This window comes from Phymastichus coffea, unplaced genomic scaffold, assembly GCF_024137745.1.
Source record: "Phymastichus coffea isolate CEN01 unplaced genomic scaffold, Cenicafe_Pcof_1.1 PCOF00164, whole genome shotgun sequence".
Classification (NCBI taxonomy): Eukaryota; Metazoa; Arthropoda; class Insecta; order Hymenoptera; family Eulophidae; genus Phymastichus; species Phymastichus coffea.
The window spans coordinates 180,784-199,178 of NW_026706975.1; the positions used below are offsets into that span (position 1 = coordinate 180,784).

General features: G+C 29.5%; 5 protein-coding genes across 9 annotated transcripts; 2 read left to right on the top strand and 3 right to left on the bottom strand.

Annotated features, from left to right (window-relative positions):
- Positions 1-778: 778 nt before the first annotated feature.
- LOC131672997 (eukaryotic translation initiation factor 2-alpha kinase 1-like) lies at positions 779-3,841 on the top strand. 3 transcript variants are annotated; one of them, XM_058950617.1, is made up of 9 exons: positions 779-789; positions 1,309-1,387; positions 1,529-1,663; positions 1,732-1,888; positions 1,950-2,538; positions 2,608-2,781; positions 2,860-3,015; positions 3,086-3,223; positions 3,318-3,841. In XM_058950617.1, the coding sequence occupies exons 2-9, from the start codon at positions 1,318-1,320 to the stop codon at positions 3,558-3,560; spliced, it is 1,662 nt and encodes a 553-aa protein (XP_058806600.1). In that variant the 5' UTR covers positions 779-789; positions 1,309-1,317; the 3' UTR covers positions 3,561-3,841. The 3 variants fall into 3 exon arrangements, with proteins under 3 accessions (XP_058806600.1, XP_058806599.1, XP_058806598.1); XM_058950616.1 differs by lacking the exon at positions 779-789 and adding an exon at positions 966-1,164 and having other exon boundaries at positions 1,277-1,387; XM_058950615.1 differs by lacking the exon at positions 779-789 and adding an exon at positions 966-1,148 and having other exon boundaries at positions 1,277-1,387.
- On the bottom strand, positions 3,620-4,892 carry LOC131672999 (divergent protein kinase domain 2A-like). Of its 2 annotated transcripts, XM_058950619.1 has the most exons (4): positions 4,670-4,892; positions 4,073-4,519; positions 3,872-4,008; positions 3,620-3,808 (listed from the first exon to the last, which is right to left on the bottom strand). In XM_058950619.1, the coding sequence occupies exons 1-4, from the start codon at positions 4,890-4,892 to the stop codon at positions 3,620-3,622; spliced, it is 996 nt and encodes a 331-aa protein (XP_058806602.1). The 2 variants fall into 2 exon arrangements, with proteins under 2 accessions (XP_058806602.1, XP_058806601.1); XM_058950618.1 differs by having other exon boundaries at positions 4,073-4,892.
- A 273-nt stretch (positions 4,893-5,165) lies between these two features.
- Positions 5,166-7,225, top strand: LOC131673000 (mitochondrial uncoupling protein Bmcp). Of its 2 annotated transcripts, XM_058950620.1 has the most exons (8): positions 5,166-5,304; positions 5,714-5,794; positions 5,867-6,014; positions 6,083-6,362; positions 6,458-6,576; positions 6,708-6,768; positions 6,852-6,941; positions 7,021-7,225. In XM_058950620.1, the coding sequence occupies exons 2-8, from the start codon at positions 5,722-5,724 to the stop codon at positions 7,135-7,137; spliced, it is 888 nt and encodes a 295-aa protein (XP_058806603.1). In that variant the 5' UTR covers positions 5,166-5,304; positions 5,714-5,721; the 3' UTR covers positions 7,138-7,225. The 2 variants fall into 2 exon arrangements, with proteins under 2 accessions (XP_058806603.1, XP_058806604.1); XM_058950621.1 differs by lacking the exon at positions 5,166-5,304 and having other exon boundaries at positions 5,723-5,794; positions 5,898-6,014.
- A 2,006-nt stretch (positions 7,226-9,231) lies between these two features.
- On the bottom strand, positions 9,232-13,618 carry LOC131672996 (protein FAN-like). Its single transcript, XM_058950614.1, has 16 exons — positions 13,527-13,618; positions 13,232-13,468; positions 12,974-13,172; positions 12,728-12,913; positions 12,593-12,664; positions 12,281-12,489; positions 11,592-11,754; positions 11,367-11,521; positions 11,123-11,301; positions 10,906-11,037; positions 10,572-10,778; positions 10,223-10,493; positions 9,928-10,158; positions 9,748-9,836; positions 9,439-9,690; positions 9,232-9,368 (listed from the first exon to the last, which is right to left on the bottom strand). Exons 1-16 carry the CDS (start codon positions 13,538-13,540, stop codon positions 9,283-9,285), a joined length of 2,682 nt encoding a protein of 893 aa, XP_058806597.1. The 5' UTR covers positions 13,541-13,618; the 3' UTR covers positions 9,232-9,282.
- A 240-nt stretch (positions 13,619-13,858) lies between these two features.
- Positions 13,859-16,838, bottom strand: LOC131673011 (conserved oligomeric Golgi complex subunit 4). Its single transcript, XM_058950640.1, has 9 exons — positions 16,678-16,838; positions 16,411-16,608; positions 15,969-16,343; positions 15,694-15,902; positions 15,432-15,627; positions 14,900-15,370; positions 14,570-14,836; positions 14,317-14,502; positions 13,859-14,253 (listed from the first exon to the last, which is right to left on the bottom strand). Exons 1-9 carry the CDS (start codon positions 16,750-16,752, stop codon positions 13,996-13,998), a joined length of 2,235 nt encoding a protein of 744 aa, XP_058806623.1. The 5' UTR covers positions 16,753-16,838; the 3' UTR covers positions 13,859-13,995.
- Between the last annotated feature and the right edge of the window lie 1,557 nt (positions 16,839-18,395).

An 18,395-nucleotide genomic window follows, 5' to 3' on the forward strand; every position in this document is an offset into this window, starting at 1 on the left:
TGCGTGCTGTCACAATGCAGGCACAATGAGCGCACGGCGTGGAAGGCACGGCGTGCTTTCAGAACGACGTCAGAATGCGGATACACTTGGACGTCCCGTGCCGGCGCATTCTGACGGCATAGTGCCGGCACTGTGTTATCTGGGACCAGTCTCTCAGCGTCTGTACAAGTACCGCCAGTCAGTAAATTGTGCACAGACGCAGAAGTCAGAGTTGACGGCCGTAAGGTCCCGGTCCCATAGATACGTACGGATGCGGACGGATACGGACGCGAATCGCAACTCTAGTAACATCACTATAAATATCTAGTTCGATTATTTAGTACCAACACTACCGGTAGTGAGCAAAAGTAACTGTTGTTTAAAACTGTAGCGCCGAACGTACCACATTTAATGAACGCTTATCTAACCTTTACATTATTGCAGTCTATAAGATGGCAAATGATAGAGAATTGATAAATTTTCAACTACAATTAGTGGAATTAGGCCTTAATTTTATGGAAGTACTTGAATATATGAGAAGAAGAAGAAAATATATATAAATGATATGTATTAATCATCCCAAAAGCTTTTTTTACATTAGCATACTCATCAATAAGCAATATTCATGAGAATTTGAAAAGTAAATTGTAGACCTGACATTTGAACATTAAATGTGGTACGTTCGGCGCTACAGTTTTAAACAACAGTTACTTTTGCTCACTACCGGTAGTGTTGGTACTAAATAATCGAACTAGATATTTTTAGTGATGTTACTAGAGTTGCGATTCGCGTCCGTATCCGTCCGCATCCGTACGTATCTAATCTATGAACCGGGGCATTAATGAGACTATATTAGGGTCTGTCTCCATAGGGCCTGCCTGAGTCCGTCCGAGCCGGCCGAGATTTTTTATGGGCACGCCATCTCTATAATTTCGTATCCAATGGCGAGTTTCATAGTGAATGGCTGCGTTTACATAAACGAGCCCGATCGGACGCAGCCAATACGAGAAACGCATGAACACGAAATTATAGAGATGGCGTGCCCATAAAAAATCTCGGCCGGCTCGGACGGACTCAGGCAGGCCCTATGGAGACAGACCCTTAGGGACCTATAGACTCGCAGTTCAGCGTGTCGATACCAGAGCCAATAATAATCAAAGAAAGAAAAAGTGTTTTAAGATTTTAGTTTGTGTTCACGTGCATTTGTTATTGCTTGTTCAATTAACGCCTAAAATTGATAAATTGATCTATAATAAAACTATCTCTATACACGTTTCATCAATTATAAATTTTATAGTGAGACATTTTTTTTAATGCAATCGTATTCAGATATTAACCATGGAAGAACAACTTTCTGATAAAAACAATCCATGGATTGAGTTGTCGACATTGACGAATTTTGATAAAGGTAATAAATATTATAGTTATTAAAATTAAATATTATTGTTATTAATAATAAATATTATTGTGACATTTTTAACGAACCATTAATAGTTCGTTTATTTATTTTTTCAATTACAAGTCAATTTATTATTATCAAAATGTCTAGGTGAAAAAGTCTTATGGACTAGTAACAAGAAAATAGTTCAACAAATATCATCGAGCATTTTAATTAAGTCCCTAATAAATCAATTATGCACTCTACTAGAAAATGATCCAGATCAAAGCAAACGTCTCTATTTGTGTTAGTAAATATTATAGTACCGTAACAAATAAATGTCATGATTGACTTGAAATAGTTTTTTATTTCAGTGTTATGCAAGATCATGCGCAACATGAAATTAATTGATCCTTCTTGCAAAGCTAAAGGATTAGAGATTGTGCAAGAAAGATATGTAAATGCAGTGTGTCAATTGATAAAAGTTGCTAGAGCAACAATAGCTAAAAATAATAATTGTCCAATTCCAAGGTATTAATTTATAATTTTTCAATTAATTTGAATTTTCCTTAAAACTGTATGTATCTTATAGGCCTTTTGTTACACATGTGTCTTTCTATCAAGATCAATTTCAAGAAACAGGTTTCATTGCTGTTGGTGGCTTTGGAAGTGTATTTAAGGCAGTACACAAACTTGATGAGGTGGAATATGCTATAAAAAAAATAATAGTGAAGTCTGGAAAAGTCGAAACTATAATCAACTATCTCGAGGAAGTGAAAACTTTAGCTAAATTGAATCATACAAACATAGTTTCATACAAACAAGCTTGGATTGAATCTATGTCGACTCCTTGTATGATGCAATTGCCATCTACAAGTGAATCAGAAAGTTCTGAAATTTGTAAAAGCAAAGTTGGTAGCAATGATCATAGTTCATTAATTAGTTATAAAAGTCAAACTTGCAAAAGTTCTAGTGCAAAAGTGCTGCAGCATAATAAGAAAGAAGAACAGGAATTGACTACCAGTGATGAGTCGAATTTGGATATTGTTTCCTTCAGAGATGGAAGCAGTGACAATAAACAAAATATTATAGAAATCAATTCTAAAACTAGTACAGAAGAAAGTATTTCCAGTGATGAATCTTTTGAGGATCGTAGAATTTGCCGGTACTCTGCTCAAACAGTAAATTTGTTGATAATACTTAACAAAGATTAATATTATTAAATATTTTAATAATTATACATTTTTCAGAATCAATGCACAATTCTCTATATTCAAATGGCATTGTGTGAAAGGACACTGAGGCAATGGCTGGATGACAGAACAGAACCTACATCAATATTATTAATTGCTGATATTGCAGCACAAATTCTTTGCGGGTTAAATTATATTCATTCTTTGAAAGTTGTTCATCACGATATCAAAGTACTAGTTATTTTAATTATCATATGTAAATTTGCTATTCACTTGTCCACTGTAATAAGTTTCTCTTAAATTTTATAGCCAAGCAACATTTTTATATCCACATCTGGTAAACTTCAAATACAGTTAGGAGATTTTGGGTTAGCTTGTCCATTGCAAAGAGGTAGTCATGATACAATTGTTGGAACATGTATGTATGCAGCCCCTGAACAATTACAAGGAGAATGCAATCCAAAGGTTATGAAATCTTGTTAAAAATTAATCTTGAAATTGAATGAATGAATTGAATAAATATTTGTATGTTTAGAGTGATATATATAGTCTGGGTATTGTTCTTTTGGAGCTTTTAATACCTATGCAAACATCTATGGAATGTATAGAAACCATCAAAATATTACAAAATGGAGGAATCTCTAAACATTTATTGGATTTGGATGTTAAATGGGTAAACAATTTGGAAGTTGAATTATTAATAACAGTTTTAATATATATATCAATATTTTAGAACAACCATATACTTTCTTGATTTACAATTTTAGATAAATATTGTCAGCCAACTCATTAAAAAAAACTCAGCAAATCGTCCTTGCACAAGCCAACTTTTACAAGACCTGAAGATTGATAAAGATTTGACTATAAGTAAATTATTAAATGAAAATTCGAGACTGCAACTAGAAAACGATCTTTTACAGAATAAAAATAAGCAACAAAATGAGATGATTGAAAATCAAAAAGGTTTTATAAAAGAGTTGCAAGCTCGGTTAAACCAATTGAAGAAGTGACAAAAATTGGTTTCAAGTAAAGTATTATGAAAAAAAGTATTGTAAATATTTATATAATACTATGCATGATCTTTTATAATTATATCTAAAAGTCGTTTGAGTTGTATGCCGCTATCAATTCTTGAAGATGATTCTTTAGAACACTGTTTTAGCAAATATTTCAGCATTGGATACTTCTTAATAATGTATTTAGGTGGATCATGCAAAAGTCCATAACTATTTGTGCCTAAATCTTGTACCAGAATATGCTGAAAATTTTAATTTTAATTAAATTAACAAATCAATTTAGTCTAATTCTCATATATTCTTACCTGACAAATTGCATAATAATTGTGATCACTAATTTTATGTTGACATATGTCTGATGGAGAAAATACAAAACAGTTTTGACAATTAATGTCAATATCATTGGTGTAAATTTCATCCCATGAATTTAATCTTGATACAACTAAAATTGTTTATTTTTCTTTTTTAATGAACTACTGCTTAAAATTATAAATAATTTTGTTTACCTTCTACGGGAGGGTGTTTATCAACTATTATAATATTTTCCAAATCTATGATTATTGCTTTATCATCTTCATTTACTGCAATGTTATCCATAGAAATGTCTGTTGGATAAAAGGCAAATTTTTTATTTTTAAAGGTAAGTAAATGAGCTACATGAAGTAAACTAGATGCTATTTTAGCTCTTCTCATCCAAGATTCTGTTTTAAATGCTGATAATGGTGGACCAATAAACTCTTCAACAATAAGACGTCCACATGCCCCTAAATATTTTGGAGTTGGCCAGTTATCATTTGCATTTAAAATTTCAAGTATAATAGGTTCTGGATTAATTTTCAATATTGTCCATAAGTATTTCAGATGATCACTATCGTCATCCAGATTTTTGATATTTTGTATTAAACTGTGTGTTTCTTGAATGCTTGGACATAGAACTAATTTGACATTAGGATCTGTAATGTTAGAATTGATCAGTTGTGATGTTACCAAGGCATTGAAATCAACATCTTTGTTAATTGTGTTGGCAAATATTTCATCAAAATCAGCCAATTCTGAATTTTTTGCCAACTTTTTCATAACAACTCGCTTGTTTTTAAAACTACCGTAATAGACATTTTTAATGCTGAACAAATTGTTGAAAATCGTATAAAAATCTATAAAATCAAAATCAATGTTGTGAATTTCATGACACATTGACATTCCAAAACAAGCTGGACATTTTTCTTTTTCTGTCAAGTTGTCAATGTTCAATCTGAATATAATTTTTAACATCAAAATGAAAAAAGCCATAAAGAACGAGATAAGTATGTTCTTTTTTGTCAACATTTTTTAAAATGTTATCGTTTGTTATATTTGTACGTATCATAAATTTACAACTACTTGTTGGATTCACATTTCACTGCAATAGCTTGAAGTTAAACTACCATCATATCACACCGCTGCGCTGCAGACTCCACATTTGACACACGTGCGGCATAATGCGACATGTACACGCGTGTACACAAATATCATATGTTGTGCACAGAAAATTGTAGGTTAGAACATCAGAATTGAAATTTAAGTTACGAAGTAGCAAACAATGCCGGAATTTTATATATACTCTTAATACAATTTGTTGTCATTTAATATTGAGTCACGATAAAATTAACAAATTAGTATTATATTATCTTTGCATTATTAAAGTGTTTAGATAATTAAAAAAATATATAATATACATACATATATTTAAATCAAAATAGTAAGTGAAACTGTTTTTTATTCCAATACAATTAAATGCTTTATGTAACTGTTTTTGTTAATTGTTTGTTAACGAATATTTAGTATAATAAAAAAGTAATTTGTTCCAATATGTTGAGATCAATTATTTGCTAGAGGTGTTCTATTTGAAGGTTATTATAGTTTACCTTTATATTTCAGTAAATCATATAGTCATATAGTTTACCTTTATATGTCATTTCAGTATTATCTTTTAATTACAAAAAAAACCTTTGTTTATTTATAAATGTCAAGTAAACTAGGAAAACTTTCATGAAAATGAGATGAAATAATAAAAACGAATATTGAGTCAGAAAAGTAAACATGACAAATAATGATACTGAGAAAAGATCTAAAATAAGTTTTTAAAGAAATTTATTTTGAATTTCAAGATTTTGTTATGGGAGAAAGAAATATAAATGATTGGAGACCATTTGTTTATGGTGGTTTGGCATCAATTGTTGCTGAATTGGGTAAATTTCAATTAGCTAATCATATTTATCAATTGATTTAATCAATGTCATATAAATGATTTCATTTTCTAGGTACATTTCCATTGGATACTACCAAAACTAGATTACAAATACAGGGACAAAAGTACGACAAGAGATATTCACATATCAAATATTCAGGAATGACGGATGCTATAATTCAAATATCAAAGCAAGAAGGATATAAAGCATTATACTCTGGGTAATTTTTATTTTATAATAGTTTTTTAAATTTATTTGTCAATTTATTATTTCTTTAAAATATTGCAGAATAAGTTCGGCTATTTTGAGACAGGCTACATACGGAACTATAAAATTTGGAACATATTATTCTCTCAAACAAAGTGCAATGGATAAATGGGGTTCCAATGATCTAGTGTTGATTAATATTGTATGTGCTGCACTAGCTGGTGCTATATCAAGTGCTATTGCAAACCCTACTGATGTTGTCAAAGTTAGAATGCAGGTCACTGGTATTGAAACCAACATGACATTATTTGGATGTTTTCAAGACGTTTATCATCATGAAGGAGTGCGTGGATTATGGCGAGTGAGTACATATTGGTATTTTGATGATTGTTCAGTACCACAATGATTTATCAGTATCCAAATATTCTTAACAACTATTAATTTTAATATGACAAGGGTGTTGGTCCTACTGCTCAAAGGGCTGCAATCATTGCTGCAGTGGAATTGCCAATATATGATTTCAGTAAAAAGGAATTGATACCATTTTTAGAAGATAGCGTAGCTAACCATTTCATGCAAGTGATTCAAATGATGTTTTTTATGATTGGTTCTTGACATTTTAATGTATTTGAGTATTTTTTAAACTTGAATTTTTTTCATTTTTCTTTTCTTGAACAAGCGATTTTCAACTCATGATATTTTATAGATCTAGTTTTATAGCCAGCATGGGAAGTGCTGTATTTTCTACTCCAATCGATGTTGTTAGGGTAAAATATATATTATAAAATTTATATAGATTAAAATTTTTCATATTTTTGAAATTATTATATTCTTGTTGATGTATTTTTAGACGAGACTAATGAATCAAAGGAGATTTAGAAGTAACTGCAGATCCTCATCTTTAGATATTTATTCTAGCAGTATGGAATGTTTCATTCAGGTAATTTTTACTTTTTATCAATAAAATTTAATAATTCTTTCAAGTTGTACTTTTAAAAAATTGATACATTAAATTTCAGACTTGCAAGAACGAAGGGTTTTTTGCTCTTTACAAGGGTTTTTTGCCTACATGGCTGAGGATGGGACCTTGGAATATTATATTTTTTATCACATATGAGCAATTAAAAAAATTTTAACTTGATAAAAGATAATAAATGTAAATAAAATATTAATGTAAATGAGAGCTAAAAAATTAGTGTTGAGGATAGTTATTGAATCTGGTTTTAAAGCAGAATAAGTACCTCAATGTTAGTTTTTTCAAATTTATTAACGTTCATTATACTATAATGTATTGATTATTTATTATTTTTTGTAAGAGGTTCTATTATAACATTTTGCAAAAATTGCATCTGTTATGAGAAGATTCATGAACTTATGACACGTATATATGCGTGGTGTTTAGAAATAAGGACATAAAATTATAATTACCTAAAAATTATAATCTCTAAAGTTATGAAATAAGTAATTTGAACTGTAAAAAGTTTTTTAAAAATTTTCGTAAATTAAATTCTTTTTTAAATTCCATTGTTTCTCAATATCCCAAAAATATATGTAGTAAATTTGAAGTATTAATATTAATTAAAAAGAATTACAGAAGCTATTTAGTGGAACAATGTGGTGTCGAGGTATCGATGTTTAAACGCATTTTTGTTAATAACTTTTGTAAAAACACCGTTTTAATGCATCAGTTGCTTCAGAACTAAATAAACTTTATATTTTCAAAAGTTTGTAATTATCTAAAAGAGTGTTGTATATTGTTTTTCTAAATTAAAATTGAAAAATTAGATTCTTATAGAACAGTGTAGAACGACATTTTGTCATTTTCTCACTGAAATTAACAGAGAATGCTTCCTTAGAAAATCGCAAAACTTTGATAATATAAAGTTTATTTAGTTTTAAAGCAAATGATGCATTAAAAGAAATAGATAAGTATTTTTATAAGAGTTATTAATAAAAATGTGCTTAAAGATCGATGTTTGGGTATGACGCCATTCCACTAAATCGCTTTTATAATTTTTTCTAATTAATATTAAGACTTCAAATTTGATATATGCGCTCTTGGGATATTGATAAATATGGTAATTAAAAAAATTTAATTTTCGAAAATTTGTAACAGACTTTTGACGTTTTAAATTACTCATTACACAACTTTCTAGATTATAATTTTTAGAAAGAAACAAAAATACTTATCAATTTCTGAAAAAGACTTGAAACATTTAATCAAACAAGAATTCTCAGATTTTTTCGCTTTAATCCATCTATAACTTTCAAAATGCGAGCGAGTTGAACTAATGAAACGCTTTTTTCGTTGCGCGGAACTTTGACAACCGATGAGCAAAAGAACGTCCTTAAGTTATAAAAAATAATGAAATAATATCGATAAAAACTAAAACGATCACATCTCCGATATTTTTAAATGATTTATGCCCTTCATCAAAAACAGCATTGATATATAATCTATATTCTCATAGAAATTAGAACTAAACAAATTTTATTTTCACAAATATTTATGTACTCATTAAATAGTTATATTTTCGATTACACGGTAGTTACTCAACGTGAATTACTCCAGTAATTAAAAAATTTTTATCGCAAATTTATACACTTTTGTTACTAGTAGAGCAATAATTCGTACTTGAAAAAGTCAATATTTTTACTAATAATCGTAACATCCTTTTTCTGCTATAGTGGTGTAGATATCAATGAAATCGAAAAAGTAACTTTGCATATTTTTGTTTTGGAAATCAACAGAGATAATTAAGAAAAGGTAACTAAGATAACTGAGATGTAAATTGAAATTTCACAGATTAAAATGTTGACTTTTCCTAGAATTTCTAGCAGAAAATGAACTAAACTTAGTTTATCGTATATTCGACTTTATCGTTTTTTCGGATTCTAAAAAAACATGAAAAATCACTTTTTCGTTTCATTGATGCCATTACTACTATAAGCAAATATAAAAACTCTATACTTATAAACATTGGAAAAAAATGGTGCTGAATTATAGTACCGTTTTCATATAGGATCCTTCAATTGTATCTAAATATATACTTTATAAAGCGCGAAGGTGGTTAAATTAAAAATTACATGTATAATCTGTATGTAAAATTTCATAGTTTATGAAACTAGTGAATTTATTGTCGTTAGTTTTTTAGAAAAACTCTCACTTTCTGAACATTTTCCCTAATAAAATAGCCTTCTCAAAAAATATATCAGTTTCTTACAGCGTCAATTTTTATATACACATGCTAAATGAGGTGTATCACAAATTCAGTTTCAATTCAAGAAAACTCCCAAGCTATGACTCTTTTATCTTGACCACCCGTTATCAATTTGTTATTGTGCACCATGAGAGAAACAACAGCTCCTTTGAAAAAAAAAATCCGTAAAATGTCGAAATTATACATACTACAACAACAATGATAAAATAAATATACCATCATGGCAGTGAAATTTAGCAATAAACTCGGCTGTACGTGGATTCCATCCCTGAACATTTCCTTTGCCATCTCCAATCAGCAAAATTGATCCAATCCACGTCAATGATATTGGCTCTTCGTTCAATGTGGTAAACAAGGTTTGCGTGCTCGTCTGGACGTCAATGACACTCAAGGATTTCTTGTTTGCACAAGAAATGATATATTTTGATTCTGCTTCAAATATTAGAGAATTCATTCGACATGTTTGTCCTGGAAACGTTTCAAATTTCATTACTAATACAATTGAATTTGAAATTTATTTAATACCTTTTATAGTAAACTGGAGATGGTAGTCACCCAACTTCCACAAGGATATTTCTCCATCGAGAGTTCCAGAAGCAAGTAACGTTTCATCTCTTCAGTATCAATGATAATAAAAATCAATATAGCTAATTTATTTCTCGATTCCATTTATTGAGAATGAGAATAGAACCATATAAAACTTACTTTGAAATACTGATACAAGTAACTTGAGAATCGTGATCAAGTTCGGCAATGAAACATTCTACGAGCTTTAGTATTTTGTCAGGAGACAAAGTATGCCAAATTTTTATTGTACAGTCCCACGAGCTTGAAATAATAATATTATGTACTTTGCTATATACTAAACAAGATATTGCATCCTCGTGCCCGTGTAATGTATTAAAAACTTTTGCAAATTCAACATCGTAGAAAATTCTGCAAGTTTGAATATTTTCGTTGTAATATTTTAAGATAAGTTGAAGATATTAGTATGACGTACAATGAATTGTCACAAGAACCAATAACTAGTACACTAGAGTTGGAAGTTGTTTGATAATATATGCAAGAGCATAAAGGAACTTGCGATAAAGCAACACTTCTTATCAAGTTTCCAGTTTTCAGAGAATGCATTTTTAATACACCATCCTGACCAACTGAAACAATCTTTTCATCTTGTGCTCCATCAGTGATGGCTGTTATAGTACTTACAGCTTCTTTATGAGATTGAAATATATGCGCGCATTGTAATTTAATTTCAAACTTATCGTTATCTGAAAATATTTGCAATTAACAAATCTTGAAATGAAAAATGACTTAAAATAAAAAATGAATTACAATTACGTACTTACCAGATTTCGAGTCGGCTTTAGTTTTTGTGAATGAAATTTCGCGGCGAAGTAAATTAGTTGCTGTTAAACGCTTTGGATGCGGTAATTTAAATATTTGTTTTGGAATCTGTCCAAACTCCATGATTTGCACTTCCAAACCGTGCTTATCATTAATGTCCGTTATTGTATCTAAGTCAATCGATCCTTCATAACACAAGTGAAAAAATACTAAAAAACAATAATCAAGTGTCAATAACATTATTTAACTTTCAGTGTGATTCGTGAAAAAATGCAATTTTTAAGTTAAAAATGAAATTAAAATAGTAATTGTATTGGTATGATAAGTTATCATTACCATTATCTGCTTTTAAAGCCTCTTCTCCTTTTTGCTTAAAGCCAAATATTAAATCAATCCATTGGTGCAAATTTTCAGAAACTCTATCACTTTCTAAAGCGCTTCTCAACTTTTCAACGAAATCGGGCGGATCTTAAAAGTAGTTTAAACTTGCAGTATTATACATACATACATACACACACATATACACACAATTCTTTGAAAACTTTTGACGTACCTTTTGACCATGGTGGTAATTGAACATTATCAATTTTTGTACCGTCGTGTCTAAACCCAAAATCAATGCCATAACTATTAACTAAAAAATCTCCACCACGATCAATATCGTAAAATTCAGGTATAAGTTCTTTAAAATCAGACATATTCATCAAAACATTTTTCCAAACGTCAGATATGCTGTTGAAATTGGTTTTTATTTATATTAATATACTTCAGCAGATAGCTTGATTTTTTATATTTACCTATTGAACATTCTATCAGGATGGTCAAATCTCCCATTTTGTAAGCATAGCATATATTGTGGATATTTTCTTACTAAATAAAATAATACAAAGCCAGGTGCACTGTAATGTGACCCATATAAGAATTTTGGTTCTGACATTTCAGAATATCTAGCCTTCACAAGATATTTATTAGATGCTACATAAAATATACTACAAACACATCGCTGTACATGAATAAAGTACCTTTAGTCTATCTAAACGTGTTGGTTCGAGCGCTCCAATTGGTTTACTCAGATCCCTGTAAACAGTTGGATCATTGAGATCTAATGTAGAAGAAGTGTAATCTTGAAGGACCCAAGGCATAATAGGATACTGTGTTAGATCGTGAAATGTTCTATCTGCCAAACTGAAATTTCATTTAAACAATAAAATTGTAGTATAATAAATATTAATCTGAAATCATAAATATATTTGAATTTTGTCCATATCTAGCGATTATCACACATTGAAGATAAATCGTCGTTTCTATTTAACTAAACAAGTTTATTATTATTCATAAAAAAGTAATATTTGTCTTTCTAAAGAATAAATAAATTATAAATTTAAAAAACGATCTATGTCCGTAAAATCAAGTACAATATTGTAAAAATATTAAAATCAAGTACAATCATATTCAAAAATCAAACAAAAACGCTTATATATTATAGCAAATTAAAATTCACGCTCCTTCTTATTTATATACAAATAGCAATTATAAAATTGTCTACATACTGGATTATATGGAAAAATCAATTTGAATCAATTTTACATTTAAAAATCGTTAAAAGAAGCGATCAGTGATAATATTTAACTAAAAAAAATTGAAAAATATGTAAGTTTGTGAAATGTGATTTAAAAAAACTGCTAGTTAAAATTAAATAAGCTAATTATACCTGTTAATATACAACAAATAATCATAATTTGATAAGGAACCATTTTGCCATTGCATAGTCATATGATTTTGAGCTACTGTTTCGATTTTTATGACTGGTTGTTGCATTATTTTAGTATACAACATATTTCTTTCTTCTTCAGTTTGAGTTGCAACAAATAAATGCTGAACTTCATTGTTAGCTTGCTTGATCCATTTTATTTCAAGTCCCTTTATTAAAAAACCATGCAACATTTTCATTAAAAGCACACATTGATTAATAAAAAAAATATTAATAAAAAATTGATTAATAAAAAAATAATTCATAATTTACCACTTGACGTAAGAGAAATCTTCTTTTAATGAGATTTTTCATATCTTTGAGATTGACTTTTAAAACTGGATACTGTGGTGAAAAAGAATAATTATCTTGCATTTATAAAATTATTTAATCAAATTTAATACATACCTGATCTATATTATTATATGGCTGAAAATATAATCTACTTGTAGAGAGTAAAATTCTTCCTGGGTTTATAATTAAAGGTAAAACTTTATTAGCTTGTAATTCAAATATTACTTGTTCATATAAATCTTCTAACCAGCATGTATCAAATATAAATCTCGATTGTCTTGAATGTGCTATCGTCATAATCTGTAAAAATTGACTAAAGAATGATCTTTACAATCGTGTGTGCAATTCGTTCATTATTACCATAGCATTTTGTTCAGCTGTTGGAAGTGTGGCTGCTCTCAATAGCTGTAATATTTGTGGGAGACAATCATCAACTTCAATATAATCAAATAAAAATTGAAAGTTAACCGATTTGTGTATGAATTTATATGGAGCTAAAACATTTCCTTCCAACATTTCAACATATTGCTGACAATGTACATTTAAGATATGATTATATCTGAAAAATAAATTAATATCAATGTCTGAAATAGATAATAATCATTATAATTATTGTACCGTGAAAAATAATCTTTTATACTAGCTTTCGTTGCTGTAACTGTATCTTTGAATTGAATTTTCATCAACGGTAGATTTACATCTTTACTTACAAAAACTAAAGATTTAGAGCATAATTTTAATCTACCATCAATCCATTGTTGACTGTCACTACTATTACTCAAATCTATTATTTTAATTGAAACACTATAATCTTCGAATAGAATTTCTCCAGGATCTAGAAGGAGCATTGTAAATCTAGAAAATATTTTTATTTAGTACATAGTTGACTTTATCTACATTAATGAATAATTACCTTTCTTTATCCATTGAGACAACAAGTTCAAATAATCTTTAAATATCAGAAAATTAATTTTCACGTAACAGACAATTGAGGTTTGAGATAATATATAATAACAATGACATTGTTAAGTTGCGTACTGCATGGATAAGGAGGGTTAGGATAACTTCACTTATATCTTGGCGCGTAACTCAAACTTATTTAAAAATTTGAAAATCACCCTAAATAAAGGAAAAACATTTGAAAATAATGTTACCATCTTTATAAAACAATATTTGTTAAAACTTTTATTTATTATAAAATAATTCATTTTATATTAAAGATGATTATTTATTTGTATTCAAATATTTACAATTATATTAAATGTTTCATTTTACTTAATATATTGTCACTTGTACAATTTTTTCTATTAATTTTGTAAAAGCATATTGTAATAAAAAATAAAATAAAAATTTAACAATTTTCTGCGTTAATTATTGTAATATTAAATTTTCAGTCTTTTAATATCTTCTAGTCTAATATCTGTTCTTAAGCCTAAAATCTTTCTCACTTCAGCTGGCGTTAAACGCCAAGCTATAGCATCTGGGCCACAATAATCAGCAAGTTCTTCAATTTTTTCAATACTTAAAATTGTGGCAATTTGTGTAAGCCTAGCAAACTTGTCTCTAACAGACCAACAAGTTGTTGTAGCTAAATAACTTGCTAACGATCGAATTTCTTTATCAAGTATGAGCCCGCCAGCCTTCAAGAATAATACAAGATTTATATGAAAATTGTTTTTATAATTTTACATTTAAAAACTTACTCTATTGAATGTCGATTTCAAGACTACTTTTTCCAAGCGAGCAGTCACTTCAGCTGTAAGTATTCCTACAAGTGTATAGTAATTTTGTTCTGTTAGGCTATTTTTGAAAACTTGCAATAGTCCCTCCAAGTTCATTACTAAAGTTTGAACAAACGGTTCGTCTGTCTCATATCTTAGCAGTTCATCCTAAAAAGTTGAATACAAATAAATTAATACATAAAGAATAATCAAATAGTAAGCATTGCAATTATACCTCATTAATTTGATGATCTATTGTTAAAAATGCGTCTACCCATGGAGTTACTCTCGGCTTAATTGCACTGACTCGTAATTGCTCTAGTCCATAGTCTACAACAGTACGTAATGTAAATGATGCACTCTTCATTCCTGCTAAGCAACTTTCAATTTTTTCCTTTTCCTTGCTTTGCATGTTTGGAAAAGCTTGATCAATGTCTATTTTTAGATTTTTACTCAATGTTTCGGTATACTCTATGCTGATTTCTGCATTATTTAAGTAAGCCTGTAAAACAAGAGAAAGTTTTTGATGATGTTAGCAAATTATTTCAAATTTCATTATATTTACCAAAAACATTAATCTTGCAAGCTCTGTATCGGATGTATGAATACGTCCTTGCTGAATACTTGTCTGGAGAGCATTATAAGCTTGTGTCAAATCTAAGTAGCCTGCTGGATAACCCTGTCTCAGTTTATTACGTAATTGACCACTAAATTCCCCTTCAAGCAACCCGCATGCCATATTGATCACAGCGCATGTACCATCAACACTGGCACTAGATATTGATCTTCTAATGCATTTTTTTACAATAAAAAATACATCATCAACCATACTAGAAGTTTGTTGATCTTGATCTAATGCATCCATACCAACAGCTTTGTTTATACTCTCTTCCATAAAATATCTTTCCAGTGCCAAATAAGCACCAAGCAGTTCTTGCATACCATGTGCCAATTCAGAATTCTTAATTATTAATTCAAAATCATTCATCAGATCTTTTCTTTGTTTTGCATCAGTTGTACTTGTTTCTAAATCATTCTAAAAAAATGGTTAGAGTGAAGATGACAACTTTTTTCTATCAATTATTCAATAAACTTACAATAACTCTTCTTTTAATAAATTTAACATATAGTTCAGCTCTTGCATGCATTATAGTAATTTCACTCAACAAAAGATCCAAGTCTTTGGGATCAACTTTTTCAGCATTTTGTTTTCTCAAATGATCATTTATTATTTGAACTTTTCGTGATATGGCTCTATGCTTCATAAATTCTAGAACAACTTTTTTAATTTGTCTGTAATATAAAATGATAATTTCATATTATTAAATATCATATAAAAACTATGAATATGTTGTAAACCTGTCACACTCCTTCTGCAAAATTCCAACACAAGTTATCAACTTTCCTGGTCCATAATAAGTTTCTATGATTGGCTGATGAACTTCAACAATTCTGGCAATTCCTTCAAAAAGTAATGTAATAGTGTCTGCAAAAATGACAGCTGCCCTTTTATCTGTACCCCTTACATCTAGTGCTGCCTTGAGATTTTTCTGAGCAGTATCTTGAAGCTAAAATTAATCAAATTTGTTATTCAATAATTCCAAATTACAAACAATTACAATTAATAAGCTGACCTTAGTACACAAGTATTGACAGAATTTTATCAGTCCCTCATTATTCATTGCTAATAGAGGAAAAATCTTGAAAAATCTTTCTACCGAAGCAAGATCTTCAGATTTAATTGCATCATCAAATTTCTGTGTGACAACCATTCTCAGTTGATTAGCAGCCTGCTGCAAGGTAGCCAATGAACTGGTAACACTTGTATGATCTCCAGATACATCATCAGCTGTTTTTTCAAGAAGCTGCTGGTCCATAAGTAAAAAACGATGAACATGTGCTGCTCCTTGCTCATAATCCTCATTTTGTAGGGCAGTAGCAACACCTTGACTGCATAATTGAAGATCAAGAATGTCATTGACACGACTCTGACATTCACATACTCTGGTCTGATGAATATAAAAATTAAAACATGTGACAAATTTTGTATTACAATTCAACATGTGTCTTACTAACTCTGGCAAGATCCAATTGTCTAACTTTAGCGCTCACTTTCTCAGCTAAATTATTGGTATGATTAATCATACTTTTAAAGTTTTCACCTTCTAAACGTATAGTGGTTACATTTGGAATTACTTTGCCAATGTGTTGCAATTTAGCTTCTATATGACAATGTCGTAACATAGTATTGTCCAACGATGTATTTACTGCAATCTAAATTAACAAAAATGATTAAGCAAAATGTAAATAAAAATTAAAAAAGTTTGGTTACAAATCAAGTACTTCATGGTTTTGCAATTCGTTCAAGACAATGAATAAATGTTCTTCGATTGCAGGTGATTCCTTCAAAGCACTCATTTTGAATATGAAAAACTTATCACCTTTTATATACTTTATATACTCTCTCTACCGCATCACAATTATACATACGTTGTACACATAGGCTTGTGAACCTGACGCCCAAAAAAATTTTTTAATCATATTTTTGAGTTTTCATGAGCTAAAACGTTTTCTCCCTTTTTCCGGATTATGTCTTCGCTTGAAATTTTATTTCCGGATTTTCCGTTTTTAAGAAAATTGCGAAAAAAAATCGGGCGTTCGTATAGCGCGCAAAATGCATTAAACATTTTTCTCCTGCTTAAAAAGAAATAATATCGGTAGCGGATGATAGCTCCTTATTCCCGGATTACGAAACAATTTTCCTTTTGTCGATTTTCTATCCAAAATTGAGGAAAATGTAAAAATTAGTAATATGCGGCAGTTAGTCGATAAAACAGATCAAACGTTTGCTAATCACCAGATATCCCTATATATAAGTTCTACATTGCGTAATTATAATAATAAGTAATTCAAATTCTACTCAAATAACCATTCACATTTTATGTACATATACATAAATAATTTTTTCTAAGGTTTTCTATAAGTTTGTCAACATGTAAATTTTATTATTAATATTTTAACTATATAAAATAACATAATTCTGAACAAAGTAATAAAAAAATTGAATTGACTAGTTAAAATTGAAATAAACAATAATTGATCAAAAACTTATAGCTTAGTTTTATATTTGTTGAATTATTTAATAACGATTTTAATTTTACTTCCATTTTTCTTATTCTTAAAAATTATTTATGTATATGTACACCCAACGTGGATTGAATCGCGACCCCCCCCAGTTAGGTTGGTATGAGACTATGAGTGCTACTTTCAGTCCGTAACGGTGGTTTTCAGATCGGCCATAGTATAACGCTCGTTCTTAAATTATATAATTAAAACCTAAAATCAAATAATCATGCATCTAAATTCATTGTTCGGCAAACAATTAATTTTAAACCTAAAAACAAATTAGTAACGTTTTAGCTTTTTATCGTATCTTAAAACGAATTTTCATTTTTGAATTTTCCCGCGGTTTCTTCGTTCAATGCAACGACAGAATTCTCATACCAACCTAACTGGGGGGGTCGCGATTCAATCCACGTTGGGTGTACATAAAATGTGAATGGTTAATTGAGTAGAATTTGAATTACTTATTATTATAATTACGCAATGTAGAACTTATATAGGGATATCTGGGGGCCTATTCTGAAAAAAAATTTTGTGGTAAATCAGTTTGTCACTTCAGTTTACCACAGAATTAATCACTTTAGATGTGATAAATGCTTATGACATGTGCTAAAATTTTTTTTCAGAATAGGCCCCGTGCTAAAATTTTTTTTCAGAATAGGCCCCCTGGTGATTAGCAAACGTTTGATCTGTTTTATCGACTAACTGCCGCATATTACTAATTTTTACATTTTCCTCAATTTTGGATAGAGAATCGACAAAAGGAAAATTGTTTCGTAATCCGGGAATAAGGAGCTATCATCCGCTATCGATATTATTTCTTTTTAAGCAGGAGGAAAATGTTTAATGCATTTTGCGCGCTATACGAACGCCCGATTTTTTTTCGCAATTTTCTTAAAAACGGAAAATCCGGAAATAAAATTTCAAGCGAAGACATA

Bases quoted from the DNA above. Each gene is read 5' to 3' on its own strand.
- LOC131672997 (XM_058950617.1), top strand. From the start codon at position 1,318: ATGGAAGAACAACTTTCTGATAAAAACAATCCATGGATTGAGTTGTCG. The intron at 1,889-1,949 runs GTATTAATTTAT...TGTATCTTATAG, and splicing joins AATAATTGTCCAATTCCAAG to GCCTTTTGTTACACATGTGT. The intron at 2,782-2,859 runs GTACTAGTTATT...TAAATTTTATAG, and splicing joins TTGTTCATCACGATATCAAA to CCAAGCAACATTTTTATATC.
- LOC131672996 (XM_058950614.1), bottom strand. The intron at 12,665-12,727 runs GTATGTATTAAA...TTTTCACCACAG, and splicing joins CATATAATAATATAGATCAG to TATCCAGTTTTAAAAGTCAA. The intron at 10,494-10,571 runs GTAAGTACGTAA...AAATATTTTCAG, and splicing joins TAAAGCCGACTCGAAATCTG to ATAACGATAAGTTTGAAATT.
- LOC131672999 (XM_058950618.1), bottom strand. From the start codon at position 4,892: ATGTTGACAAAAAAGAACATACTTATCTCGTTCTTTATGGCTTTTTTC. The intron at 4,009-4,072 runs GTAAACAAAATT...AAACAATTTTAG, and splicing joins TAAACACCCTCCCGTAGAAG to TTGTATCAAGATTAAATTCA. The intron at 3,809-3,871 runs GTAAGAATATAT...TAAAATTTTCAG, and splicing joins ATTATTATGCAATTTGTCAG to CATATTCTGGTACAAGATTT.
- LOC131673011 (XM_058950640.1), bottom strand. From the start codon at position 16,752: ATGAGTGCTTTGAAGGAATCACCTGCAATCGAAGAACATTTATTCATT. The intron at 16,609-16,677 runs GTACTTGATTTG...TTGTTAATTTAG, and splicing joins ACGAATTGCAAAACCATGAA to ATTGCAGTAAATACATCGTT. The intron at 14,254-14,316 runs GTAAGTTTTTAA...TTATTCTTGAAG, and splicing joins TGAAATCGACATTCAATAGA to GCTGGCGGGCTCATACTTGA.
- LOC131673000 (XM_058950620.1), top strand. From the start codon at position 5,722: ATGGGAGAAAGAAATATAAATGATTGGAGACCATTTGTTTATGGTGGT. The intron at 6,015-6,082 runs GTAATTTTTATT...AAAATATTGCAG, and splicing joins TATAAAGCATTATACTCTGG to AATAAGTTCGGCTATTTTGA. The intron at 6,363-6,457 runs GTGAGTACATAT...TAATATGACAAG, and splicing joins GAGTGCGTGGATTATGGCGA to GGTGTTGGTCCTACTGCTCA.